The sequence below is a fragment of the Filobasidium floriforme genome, assembly GCF_021052385.1.
Source record: "Filobasidium floriforme strain CBS 6241 chromosome Unknown HD553scaffold_2, whole genome shotgun sequence".
Lineage (NCBI taxonomy): Eukaryota > Fungi > Basidiomycota > Tremellomycetes > Filobasidiales > Filobasidiaceae > Filobasidium > Filobasidium floriforme.
Window position 1 is genome coordinate 773,246 of NW_025763623.1, and position 12,440 is coordinate 785,685.

At 52.9% G+C, this 12,440-nt stretch overlaps 3 protein-coding genes across 3 annotated transcripts; 2 read left to right on the forward strand and 1 right to left on the reverse strand.

Moving 5' to 3' along the window:
• Window positions 1-624: 624 nt before the first annotated feature.
• HD553DRAFT_304400 (uncharacterized protein) lies at window positions 625-3,134 on the forward strand. Its single transcript, XM_046179003.1, has 7 exons — window positions 625-1,076; window positions 1,157-1,335; window positions 1,440-1,462; window positions 1,532-1,831; window positions 1,901-2,350; window positions 2,426-2,464; window positions 2,580-3,134. Exons 1-7 carry the CDS (start codon window positions 930-932, stop codon window positions 3,005-3,007), a joined length of 1,566 nt encoding a protein of 521 aa, XP_046039662.1. The 5' UTR covers window positions 625-929; the 3' UTR covers window positions 3,008-3,134.
• Window positions 3,135-4,266: 1,132 nt separating this feature from the next.
• On the forward strand, window positions 4,267-7,169 carry HD553DRAFT_267448 (amino acid permease-domain-containing protein; the record flags this gene model as incomplete). The annotated part of the gene is made up of 13 exons (XM_046177525.1): window positions 4,267-4,805; window positions 4,870-5,068; window positions 5,137-5,241; window positions 5,305-5,377; window positions 5,437-5,612; window positions 5,745-5,819; window positions 5,876-5,896; window positions 5,956-6,027; window positions 6,096-6,407; window positions 6,473-6,555; window positions 6,617-6,711; window positions 6,770-6,841; window positions 6,907-7,169. 13 exons carry the CDS (start codon window positions 4,267-4,269, stop codon window positions 7,167-7,169), a joined length of 2,085 nt encoding a protein of 694 aa, XP_046039663.1.
• Window positions 7,170-7,309: 140 nt separating this feature from the next.
• On the reverse strand, window positions 7,310-11,498 carry HD553DRAFT_304410 (uncharacterized protein). Its single transcript, XM_046179004.1, has 14 exons — window positions 11,194-11,498; window positions 11,031-11,087; window positions 10,783-10,956; window positions 10,184-10,707; window positions 9,944-10,102; window positions 9,583-9,866; window positions 9,140-9,518; window positions 8,820-9,070; window positions 8,395-8,762; window positions 8,062-8,325; window positions 7,868-7,994; window positions 7,642-7,808; window positions 7,481-7,579; window positions 7,310-7,413 (listed from the first exon to the last, which is right to left on the reverse strand). The coding sequence occupies exons 1-14, from the start codon at window positions 11,350-11,352 to the stop codon at window positions 7,366-7,368; spliced, it is 3,060 nt and encodes a 1,019-aa protein (XP_046039664.1). The 5' UTR covers window positions 11,353-11,498; the 3' UTR covers window positions 7,310-7,365.
• Window positions 11,499-12,440: the final 942 nt, after the last annotated feature.

Genomic DNA, 12,440 nt, shown 5'->3' on the forward strand with positions numbered 1-12,440 from the left:
GGTTTGAATAGGAGGTGGAAAGCTAGGTATGGACTTGAGGGATGTGACGAGTCTGATGGATGCTAGATGCATGGATGGGAAAAGGAGTGTGAGAGCGAGGTGGAGGGGGACGAGGGAGAGAGAGAAGGCCTCTGGCGCGCAAGAGACGCGTCGCGGCAGAAACGGGCACAGGGCAAGGGCAGTCAGTCGTCAGGGGGCGGCCGGAGAGAGAGGACGCGATGACCCAATACCGTCCCCTGTCCTCTGCCCGCAGGTACCAGAGTCACTTCACTGCAAGATCCACTCCAATTTCTGTCATGTTCGTCATCTTGAGCTGCATATTCCCAGCCAGTTTCCGACCGGTCGAAACCGGTGCAAAAATCTGAGATGCAGAGTGAACCGAGCAACCGACGACGGCTTTGACGCGCGCGCATGGCGGAACGACGAAGCGGGGCGCCGTGTAACGATCGAAAGGCTGACATGGCTTAGATCTCGCTAAGGTAGAACACGGATCTCACCTGTCAAGATCCATAGAGAATCCCAGATCCCACTTTTGTGAGACCCTCCCGCACTCTCCATCAGATTCGCGAGGTGGGCTGTAGATGCTCTCAGTCGCGTTTCATCATGTGCGGGTCCAATTGCCCCTGACCCCTGAACACGTCTCTCGAGAGAATCCGCTGAAATAAAAAAAATGACGTCACGCGTTCTCGATCGCCGGTGACCGGGCTCGCAGATCACTGCACGTGGAACAATATGTACGGCATGCATTGCGTAATCAGTCACGGCATCATTCCCCTCACTTTGTAAACAACCTCATCTCGACCTCCCATTTCCTGGAATTCGGGTTTCTCATCCTTTTTGTCGACCTACTTCGCTACTTCTTTCCATCTCCGTTACCAGTAGTGGCTAGAGACACCCATCAACCGAACTATCCGACATTCAGATTCCTCATGGCTTCTCCCACTGGTAACGTCATCTCGGAGGAAGACTACCTCATCTTCCCTACCCACCCCAAATTCTCGTTCGAACCCGCCGAGAAACCGGTAGAATTCGATCGATGGGTTTGTTCCGGTATCTGGGTGCCCATCGAGGGAGAGGTCGGTCATCTCAGCCGTACTTCTAGCCACCCAATGATACAATGGCTAATATCAAACCTATGTTGTCGCCGTGTATACAGGGAGCCGAGGCCAAGCCCGAACTCGACGCTTTCGACACCCCCACGGTGGACCTCTTGCCTGTCCACCAGGCCCTGACCGAGGGAGCTGTCCCTATCCTCCCTCGAGCCGATGCTTGGAAGATCTCGAGGGAAGACGGCTGGGTCGAACCTTTGGGGACTAGGAAGGGAGTCTGGACCAGGTGAGCTTGGCATGCGGGGTGTTCCTCTGGACAAGGCAAGTGATGTTGACCTTGATGCTTCGTTTGAATGGGTTTCCGGGGGTCCTTTGGGTGTGGAAAAACAGCGAGAACAATCCGTTCAAGCGAAGTGGGTGGTCTTGCAGTTTTCAGACTGCTCAAAGACGGGACCTGACTAACCTCCGCTTCTTCTTCGTAGCCCTGAACGCCTTCAACCAGTTTCTCAAATCCCGCGAGACGGCCATCTTCACCCAACACCTCGTTTTCATTCAGAATTTCCGTGACCACACGGGTCTCTTCAAGCCCACGCACCCAGTCCCTCACCTCCCCAGTGGGTTCGAAGCCTGGGGCGAAGCGAGGAACAAAAAGCGAATCAGCGAATGGGAAGAGGATTGCTGGTTCGTCAGGGATATGGAAGGGTGTCTGAAGGCGTTTTGGGAAGGGCCGATGAGTAGACCTGGAGGAGATCGATTGCGTGTTACGGTCTATGACATGTTCGGTGAGTCTCCTCAAGATGCTCGAGGCTCAAGGAGTCTTGCTAATCATCAAGCTCGTCGTGACGAGGTAGAGATCGTTCGGTCGTTTTTGCTCTACATGAAACACTACGACGTTTACCCGGCGGCCGAAGAGCCTTACCTCGCCTATGAACTTGAAAAATGCTGCAATCTCTCCCGCGAGGTTCAAGACAAGATGTATGTCACGTCGATCTTGTACGGCTCGATCTGGGCGAGAGCCGATGGGTGGTCTGGGCTGGGCAAGACGATCTGGGCTCCCGAGATTGATGACGAGTTGGATGAAGATGAAGCGAGAAAGGTTGTCGATTATTCGGCCATCGTGGTGGATGAAGAGGCGGTTCTGGAAGGCATGGACGAGGTGATCGTCCAGGACGTCAAAGAGGGTGGGGGCGGGGATGGAGACGTCATCAACAGGGATGAAGAAGCGGAAAAACGAGACGCCGGTGGAAGATCCGAAGAGGAACATCGCGAAACGTTGGAAGCGTGGAACCAGGCTAGCGCACGTGAGTAGATCTTTCGAAGCTGGAATGCCTTATCTCTATGCTCATACGGCTGTACGAACCTTACACACGTTTCAGTGGAGACTGCGCCGTTCGCCTCGTTGCCTCGAGAGACAGGCGAGTGTTTTGCTATTTCCATTCCCTGCGCTGCCAACCCTGTCGAACAGCCGAGCTCATCGCGCGTGCATCCTCTATCTCTTTATCTTCTTCTTATCGCACCTTTTATAAACAGCCTTGAACACCTTGCAAGAGATGACCGGCCGCCAGGTGGATCCGAGCGATTATGTCGTGATTGCCAAACGTTCGGGTATCTTTCCGATCGTTTCGTTCACGCATGCGACGTCGTCCTCGGCGGACTCGGTAGTGCAGTCGGACTCGCCCGAGATCCGGGTCGGACTATCTCGCCTCGCGGTCGATAAGCGACCGGAAGGTTTCGCTCGACTCGATCTCGTCGACGTCGATGTCGATGGCGGACAAGAAGGGTCGTTCAAGGCGAGCGTCCTGGTCGATATGAGCGAGAACAAGGTGGTGGACTGGGACAGGTTGACGCAGGGTGCGAAAGGTTTGAAGATTCGAGGAACTTTGATCGGCGTCAAGCGCGAGGAAGGCGAGACGATCTGGTTCTTGGCCAAGATCAAGGGGGTCGAACCGGGTCTTTGAGATACGAAATCTCGGTTGACACCGCGGACTTGATGTCTGCATGTCTGTAAACATGGCCTGTACCACTAGGGCAGGTGGCTGTTCCTTATGCTCTGCGATTATCTACGATACCCTGATACACCCTGGCAATATCCTGCTCAACGTCGTTTCAATCCCCGCGTCCGACTGTGGCGGAAGCTCCTGTTCCGAAGATCTCGCGAGCAAGGGCAAGGGCGTCCGAGACATACGAGACTCTGGCTCCAAATACTACTGCCCTTCCCGTCTCTTCCTGTACCTTCGCTCGTATCACGCAAGTGGGTTGCTTTGGCAATATGGTGTCATTTGACAACTAGTGACCGGATCCATCCCTATCCTACACCGACACTGTACACTATACGGTCGACCCAGGCGTCTCGCTACCTACACCGAAAGCCCCTTCGACCGCGCAATGTCTTCTCTGAGCATCGACGATAGCCGATCAACCTCATCAAGACGGATTTACACGGACAACCTTTCACATCTCTTCTGAGCTTCTGACCGACACACAAGGAGAACCGGTATCGAACTCTAAACTCGCGTTACATCAGGGTGGACGGAATCTCGCTCTCGCTTGAGCAGCACCTTGGCGGAACTGGCGGGGAGGAAGGGAGATGTCGATGCTTGATATGGCAGCAAGGAGTCCGACAGATCGATCCGGTCATGGCCGTATCAAGGCTGTATCCCAGGACCGCCCGAGGGACGCTATACAACAGAGAGTCCAGACGCAGGGTCAAAAGTCACAGAACGCTTGTCTGGGTGAAGAAGAGAAAGATGATGATGGAGCAGTAGATACCGATACTGAGGATGAAGGCGAGGAGGAAGATGATGATGAAGGCGACGGGGAGGACGACTCGGACGACGATTCGTCGACGAGATCGTTTCCAGTCGCCAAAACGCCGATGAACAGCTTGGTTAGCCTCGTTGAAGAGAAAGACGACCCAGGCCACAAGGACGCCGAATGGTACAGCAAAGGGAAGCAACCGGAACAACTCGCCTCTGTTAGGGAAGTGGAAGAGGAGGACTACATGGACATCGAGGATGCATGGACCAGGGGACATGGATATCAACAAAAACCAAGTCGATCTGCAAGACGCCCATCTTATCCTCCTGCCGACATCTCGTCCGTACCTCGTATGCCCTACTCACCGGCGACTAGCGGAGCGTTCGAGGTACCCCGAGGCAGTCTAGGAGGCTCTTCGACAGGCTTGTCGGCTGGTACGGCGTCCACTGCGGGAAGGACAATGTCGAGCTTGCACAGTCAGGCCGCGCTCTTGTTTTCCCGCCGTAACAAGAAGGGAACGAGCCGGACGAATAAAGATCTGGGCAACCTTTTCGATCTGACTTCGAATCGGTCTCATCACTCCCGACGTCCGAAGAACGGTCTACCCACGCCTGAGCCCCTTCGATTTCTCCGACCGAACGAGAACAATGACGGTTCGGATCGCATCGATCTAGATCGCGATGTAGAGCGCAATGCCGACCCGTTCTCCGATATAGGAGCTATCCCGAAAGACTTCCAAGATCCTTCCGTAGGGCTTGGCACCCATTCACAGGACAGCTCTGATAACAAATCGTACACGGAACCAGCCCCTTCAGCTGTGCTCGAGGCGAGCGGACAAAAGGAGAGAGATCAGCGACGTTTGGAACAGCTCGGGTATAGTCAGGATCTCGGTAGGGATTACGGATTTTGGGCAAGCTTTTCAGTCGGGTTCTGTAACATCGGTGGACTGCAAGGATCGTTATTCGGAATCTTCACGACGTTTAGTTATGGGGGACCGCAGTGAGTCGGCAGTAGTGACATTACATCATGTCTGTCGCCACTAAGTCGTGCGTATCCTCCGCAGAATGATTTTGATAATGTGGCCAATCGCCGGTTTGGCTCTGCTGTTCATGACCCTGGCTATGGGAGAGTTGGCCTCGGCATATCCTGTCGCGGGCGCCATGGCAAGCTGGGCATGGACCTGTGCGAGAAAAGGAATTGGAGGGGAACGTGCCTGGGGATGGGTCATGGGCGGGCTCGTGATGGGGTATCACGTCGGTGTGGTGGGTTGCCGTGGTCGACGAAATTCGGAGGACTGCTAGGCCAATCCCACCTGTTCCGTTTTCTACAGATGTGTTTGATCAGCTGGCAGTCCGCCAAGCTAGTCAACGAGACCATTCACTTGGCTATCCAGGATTATGTCCTTCGAGACTGGGTCACGGCGCTGTTCAGTATGGTAAGCGAATTGTCGTGGTTATCTTTATAACGCCCACATTGATAGCTTCCTCGCCGATCTCAGGCTCTGATGGCCGTGTTTGGCTTTATCGGTACATCAAAGTGGGGTCGCAGTCCTCGCTTCTGGGTCATATCCTGTAGGTCAAATAGGAAAGCTACGCGAAGGTCCGGGATAGCTAACACGAAAACATGGCAGGCCTATACATTTTGTCTGTGTGGGCCGTGTTGTGCATCTCGCTCTTGGCGACCCGCGACAAGACACCAGCCTCCCAAGTGATTTATGGCGCACCGTTTAGAAGCAACTCTGGATGGAACAGCAAGCCTTACATCTATCTGGTAGGCGCTATCTTGTCCACTATCGCGACAGGCTCGGTAAGTATCTGGCAAAAAAGTCAAAACGTTCGATCTGGAGGCTGACAATGTCGGCCCATCGAACAGGATGCATGTGCCCAGTGAGCTTTGACGACTTCCTTAGATTTGCGACTTCTTAGGCTGACTTATCAGAATTTCAGCTTAGCAGAGGAAACGCGTAACCCTGCTCGGACTGTACCGCTGGCCATGGTGACGTCCGTCATAGCGGTGAGTTTAGTTGGGAATGCTATTGTCAGGTTTCTTTACTGACAGACCGGTATCAGTCTTATGTCGTTGGCTATGTTGTCAGTATAAAATGTGGGCGCATTCTCTCAGACCCTCCGCTAACCGCTCGATCTCACAGTGTATTCTCGTGATCTTACTTTCGATACATCCGTCTTGGGTTCACGACATCGCTCGGCACCAATTCCCGACCGTAAGAATTATACGAACATATCACTTAGTCCATGCCGGCTGACATTGCCAAACCATTCATGAAATCAGGGACAGATACTGAAGAGGACGCTTGGGCTCGGTCCTGCCATCGTCATATTATCTCTTTGCGTCGTTGCACTGTGTCTTCAAGCCACTGCACAATTACAGGCTTCCTCCCGATTCGTGTGGGCTCTAGCCCGGGACCAGGCTATCCCATTTAGCAAATATTTCTACGCGCTGAATAAACACCGGCTACCCGTCGCCGCAACGTGGCTCGTCCTCGCCATGGCTTTGCCCATGGCAGCAGTCATCTGGACCGCGCCGCATATCACAAGCTCTGTCTTGAGTACTGCAGCCGGGACATTCTGCATGGTCTCCTATGTAAGCTATCATGCAACTCCTGCATTTCCGCAACCCGTTCTGATGCCATACCCGCTCCCCGTCAGTCGGCACCGACGTTGTTGTACTTGCTGTCCAGAAACGACCTTGCTCACGAATACCGCTCTAGTTGGAGTTTGCGATGGTTAAGGTAGGCCATTTCGTCCAGGCGAGCCATCCCGGAACAAATTCTGACTTTCAATCGATTCTAGTAAACCCGTCGGCTGTCTGGCGGTGTTCAGTGCAGCAACAGTCATCACTGCAATGGCTTTCCCTACGGGTTATCCTGTCACTGCTGGTGAATCTAGTCGCGCCACTCCCATACTGCATCCTATGGACTGACTTCATCTTGTCCCGATTCGCAGAGACCTTGAGCTGGAGCCCCATCACCACGGCATCAGCTCTAATCCTCTCGTATGTGACATGGAAACTTTACGGTGAATTTTATCTGCGATAGCAAAAGCGTAGATCGAATCGTGCTGATTGTGCCCACTGTTTGCAGGGGAATCTCATTATTCGGGTCCGATCCGAAGCATCACCAAATGGACTGCTGGAGCCGAAATCGACTTGCGCTCTGCTCTTCAAAACCCCAGTGCATCCAGTCCTGGGCAGACGCCAGACAGCAGACGATTTCCCGGTCAGACCGAGTCGGAATTCTTCTCGCCGACCACGGTGCAGCTCGAAATGACAACATATCAAGAAGCAGATCACGAAGCTCGGAGCAATATACAAACTTCGATCTCAAGTCCGCAGGTTCGAGGGTGACGACCTCGATGAGAGGCAAAATTCATTCACGTTGTAGACGATTTCCAAGGCTAGTTGTAAATTAGGTTCAAAGGCAGATTCGAGGGCAGAACCGAAACCGGTTGTATAGCAAAGGCAACGAAATGAAAGCGGAGTACCATGCTTTATACTGCTTGCGAGAATCGGTTCATCGTGATACATGGTCTGGGTCGTGAAATTATGCGTCCTCGGCCGCTTCGTACAAATCGTTCTTCTTGATGATAACCTGCCATTGAAGTGAACAGTAAGCGTTTGCACAGAGACTCTTCTCGCTTGGCTTTCATGCCGCTTACAATGCCTTCCAATGTCGAAGCGTAAGGGAAGTACTCGTTCGTACCAAACTCTGCCCGCTCGCCAACAGCGATTCGGACAGGGGTTTGATGGGTTTGGAACTGAAGACAGGGCATGTCAGCCTTCTTATCATGCGGAGCAGCAAGATTGGACAAAGACTTACTCCGCTAATACCCATACGTTGACCTGCCAATCCGACAGTATTTACTGCCTGACCCACTCGAACGGTGATGGCCTTTTCTTGCAACTCTTCGTCGACGGTGATCAAGAACTGGGGGTACATAGCTGTGACCAGCCAGTACATCATCCAGTGTGTCTTGTCAAGTACGACTGTCAAGGTCACAGATTCAGTAACGACGCATTTCGGGCTGTTGTCGAAAGAGGCTCACATGACTTGGACTCTGTGAATGCTACGAGAAGCGAAAGAAGACCACTGATGGCCGAAGGAGACAGGATCTGTCTATCATTGTAGAAGGGGTTGACACCGATGGTTCCTTTGCCCATGTGCACGAGGCCCTGTACGAGGAATAGGTCTATCAGCTTTTCGCCCCAACACAGCAACACAAACCCGCCTTAGTCTTACCTGCGCTACCCTGACCATGAAGAGACAGTTGGGTTCCTTGGCATAGTAGCCTGCGAGACTGCGCAGCATCTGTGCCAATCGAGCGTTGTTGGTACCGGCACCCACCAGACCCATGGCGAGGATAGCATTGACTGCTACGTCCAGATCGTTGTCGTGCGAGTACCTTGAGAGGGAGTCGAGAATGGGAAGTTGCGGGTTTGATGCGGAAACCAAAGCGAGAGCCAAAGGAACGGCCTTTCGTACAACAGGGTCTCCGTAGGTCATCTAATCCAAAGGTTGGGCTGGGTTAGCGCCTCTAACCAAGATGTATATGGACACGGTTGCGATACGCACCAGGTGGTTGAATTGTCTTAGCGACATGTCCGCTCCGACATCCTCCCCCATTGCCACAAGAGCGATTCCGATGACAGCGAAAGCCTGGTAGGTCATGTCGGCAGGTGTTTCATCCTTCTTTTCCTTCTTCTCCGTCTCGGCGGCTGTCGTCTCTTCCGAGTCTTCTGACTCCTCGGTAGTCTCGGCCTTCTCGTCGGCCTTGGGCTTGGACGCATGGTCACTGCAGTGGTGCAACATAGTTTGAATTTTCAAAACGTTTCCGGTGGCGGCGTAAGAGCACATGTCGACCATGATCTCGGCCTGTTTGCCGATAGGGTGTTCGATTGTCTTCAACAGCTCAATCGTAGCTTCTGATGCTTCTTGTCGACCTATGTCATAATGCTGGTCAGAAGTGGTTGAGCACAGGTGGCTTCTATCCTACTCACCAAGGTAGATGAGACCCAATGCCAAAGCGATGAATCTAGCCCATTTATCGCTCAAGGTGCTCTCCAAACGCTCCATCAGCGACTGCACAATCGTGATAGCGATGTCGCCGTTGGCAGACCCAACAAAGACGAAACCAAGCGCAAGAGCAGCGTTGGCTGCGATCTCCATCGAAGTGTTTTCATCGGCTACATATGGCAAGAGCTTATCGGCGATGTCCTGTCGACAAGACCCGACGCATGCAAGAGCGATACTGACGGATGACCATCGATCGTCAGCGTTTTGCTACAAATAACAGTCTGCCGTATCCGTCGGGACTCACCCGTTAATGGCAGCCACCTTGAGCTCGGTCGATTTGTTGTCGACGTGGTCCTCGAGTAAAGCATAAGCCACGTCGAGCTCCGTTCGAATTCCGCTGTGCAAGATTCCGGTAGCCAACAGTGCGCCAGCCTTGATGTGCTCTTCGGACGAGTACGAGTACTTGTCGACCTGACTGATTCCGAGCTCGGTATCCCACAGCATGCTCATTCCCAAGGAAGCGGTCGCGCTCATCATTCCGTAGTCCTTGTTTTTGTAAATGAAGCTCTGACCCTCCTCGACGTCGACGATGAGCTTGTCGTTTCCGTACCCAGCGTTGACGAAAGCGTTGACAAAGGTTCCTGCCAAGTTTGCCCGTGCAGAATCGATAGATGGAGGTGCGCCTGAGAATCGATCGTATGAATGAGCCTCAAGTAAGCGGCCCACTGTTCTATCGCTGACACTCACGACCAGTCTCTAAGTGACTCTTGTAGATATCCTCCAAGCTCTTGGGTTCGCTCACATCCAGCTGCTTGCCGAACCTCTTGAAATGTTCCGTCAACCTCAAGTTACCGAGACACTCCAGAACGTCGTCGTCCAAGGTAGGAGGCGCCGTCTCTTCACTTTGCATCTCGGACTCGTCCTGTTGCTCGTCCTCAGGGGGTGTCCATGAATCGGGATCGGAACAGTGAACCCATGCGATGGGGATCTGAGAACGGGCGAGGAAAAAGGCGAGCTGTTTCTTCATCGAGCTATAATCATATCGAGAAGATCGAGTTGCTCAGCCTGTATGTCAATTGCGAGTCGAAACTGGCCACGGAGAACTCACGCGTTCATTGGAGATTCGAAATACTTCCTGATCAACTTTCGGTCCCTTAAACGGACGGCCAAGGCCAAAGCATGTGTCCATCGTTCGTGACGAGCGTAAATTCCAGCCGCAGTCCTCAAGAAAGCTCGGTCATCAGGAGCAACAAGAAGAGGTACGCAGCTAGATGATGAGGATCGACACCACAATTAGTCGCCTATAACTGGAAATACGAATGTTCTGTCCCTGGTCGTAATCGCTCACCTAACCATGTATTGACACACCCGGTTATAGATCGCATCTCCCTCCTTGCCGATCAAAAAGCTGTTCTCCTCGAGGCTCTCAATGCTCTCCAATTCGAGCAACAAGTCGACAGCATCCGCCTCGGCATTGTGCGCCAGGAAGAAGGGTACCAAGTCGAGCGCGAGGGCCAACAACTGCTCCCTCGTCTTCAAGTCCCTCTTGACCTTTTGCTGTGCCGTCGTCGCTGCAGGGATCGAGAGCGTTCCACCAGTGACCACCTTGTCAGCATCGTCCACAGCCATCGCATCGGCCGATTTCGGTGTGGGCTTGACGGGTTCCTGCTCGGGCTCGACAATCCCGGCAGCACCGTTGATGACTAGGCTATATTCCTCCCCAATTTCGGCGGCCAAGTGTCGGACGTATTCGTTGCCCCAGTCGCCAGGCTTTTCTTTAGAACCAGAGTAGATTCGGTAGTGCAAGGTGTCTCGTTGACCGTTATCCGAGTACGTCATCGCTAGCACCGACACGATCGAGAAGGCCAGAGCCTGGCGTATCGATGAAGACAAGGTCAGTTTATGGGCGATTCGTATATGGAAAGATCGACGTGTCCTGGTTCTCACCCTCTCGTTTTCCAACTTGCTTTCGTCGAAACCCTCAAACGTAGAGATCAACTCTTGGTAGAACGGTCGCAGGAACTTGAGAGGCTTCGGAACGGCAGTCATAGAGGATGTCGAAGTCTTGATGAGGGTTCGAAGAGATTCTAGGGCAGACATGTAGAGGGTAGTATCGGATTCCTGATCGAGGCGAGCGGGATCAGCTTCGCCCAGAACAAGTCAAACGTAACGGTAAAGAGCAGCCTGGAACTGACTTTTAATCGCTCGACGAGCATCTCGAGCTCATTCTTTAGGCCGATATCCTCATCAGACTATTACAGACAACGCCATGACAGAACATGAATGGCAACACAGACAGAAACGTTGTCAGCTCTCCAGGATGCGAACATCGTCTCTGACTGAGTTCCCTCTGCTCACCATCTCCTCCTCTTTGGTCTCCTTCTTCCCATCCACCTGCTTTCCCTTGGGGTCAAATGTCTTCTCCTTGTTCTCCTTGCCGGCAGGATCTTGCGATGGCACGGCGATATCCTCTGCCACACGCTTGTCCACGCCGTCGGGTCGTTGGTTGTCGGCCATGACGCAAGGTAGCTGTCTAGCTTGTCGCAAAGGGGTCTATGTAAACGTCTCGGATAGTGATGATCTAGCCCGAGTCTATGATTCTAGGGGACAGGAGATCGATTTGGGGTTTGTAAGGGTGTTTTGTGGCGAGAGATTGCTGCTCGACCGAGTTGTGGTATGTGGCCTGAAGATGTGTGGTATGTGACGAAGGTGACGATCCAACCTTGTCGACACCCCGCGAGAGCTGACGAAGCGTGGCTCTCGCTGAACGACGAGCACGATCCGCGGTGCACATGCGAAGCACTACGCCTTCGAGGATGACAAGTCAAGGTTCCCTTGCGATGAAACGCTCCATATGAAACTCGTCGCGCCAGGTCACTAGCCAAGAATACAATGCCCGGAAGGCGGATCAACGCAGTGAGCTATCCTGTGATCCTATCATTACAGATTTGTGCGTAGTCAAGTAGTTAATATGTCAAAGTTTGCATTGATGGACGCAAATTGGTCTAATCTTAGGCTGACAATGCACCAGAGATTGCTTGTCTGGAAGGTGGACGTGTGACATCTACTCTTGTAGCTTGTATCTAATGCTTGAATCGCAACATTTTTACCGCCACATGGACCCATCCATACTGCTAAAAAGTTTTCGAAAGCGCAAGGCATCGTTCTCATCCGTACACTTACCGATCTCATGCAAGAGGTCGCCTCAACACTTGTCCGGGACCGACAGGTCATCAGGAACGGAATATCCCATCCGACATGCGTTTCAAGGTATACAACATGAACCTCTGGACAGGCGAATAAATCGAGTGTTCGTGGGCGCAATTTCCTCATATAGCGGCAATCCCGGAAGGTCCTAGCCCGCTAGAGCTTTCCCTTAGGCAATGAAACCCTTCTCAGCGTAAAGTTCCCACCAGCGCTGGCCCGGCGCACATCTCTTGCCTCGAGTTCGCTTTCATTCGCGTTGTTTAGAAGTGAGACTGGCGTATGTCGTTGCCCTAATGAAATGGCTTTCCCTGGTGATATCTGGGAGGAACAGTTCGCCAGACAGCTTCAGGTCTTTGTATCTTCGGAACCCTCGCCATCATACGAGGACAAACGAAATG

Bases quoted from the DNA above. Each gene is read 5' to 3' on its own strand.
- HD553DRAFT_304400 (XM_046179003.1), top strand. From the start codon at position 930: ATGGCTTCTCCCACTGGTAACGTCATCTCGGAGGAAGACTACCTCATC. The intron at 1,463-1,531 runs GTGGGTGGTCTT...TCTTCTTCGTAG, and splicing joins GAACAATCCGTTCAAGCGAA to CCCTGAACGCCTTCAACCAG. The intron at 2,351-2,425 runs GTGAGTAGATCT...CACACGTTTCAG, and splicing joins GTGGAACCAGGCTAGCGCAC to TGGAGACTGCGCCGTTCGCC.
- HD553DRAFT_304410 (XM_046179004.1), bottom strand. From the start codon at position 11,352: ATGGCCGACAACCAACGACCCGACGGCGTGGACAAGCGTGTGGCAGAG. The intron at 9,867-9,943 runs GTGAGTTCTCCG...ATATGATTATAG, and splicing joins TTCGAATCTCCAATGAACGC to CTCGATGAAGAAACAGCTCG. The intron at 7,414-7,480 runs GTAAGCGGCATG...CTTCAATGGCAG, and splicing joins CTTCGACATTGGAAGGCATT to GTTATCATCAAGAAGAACGA.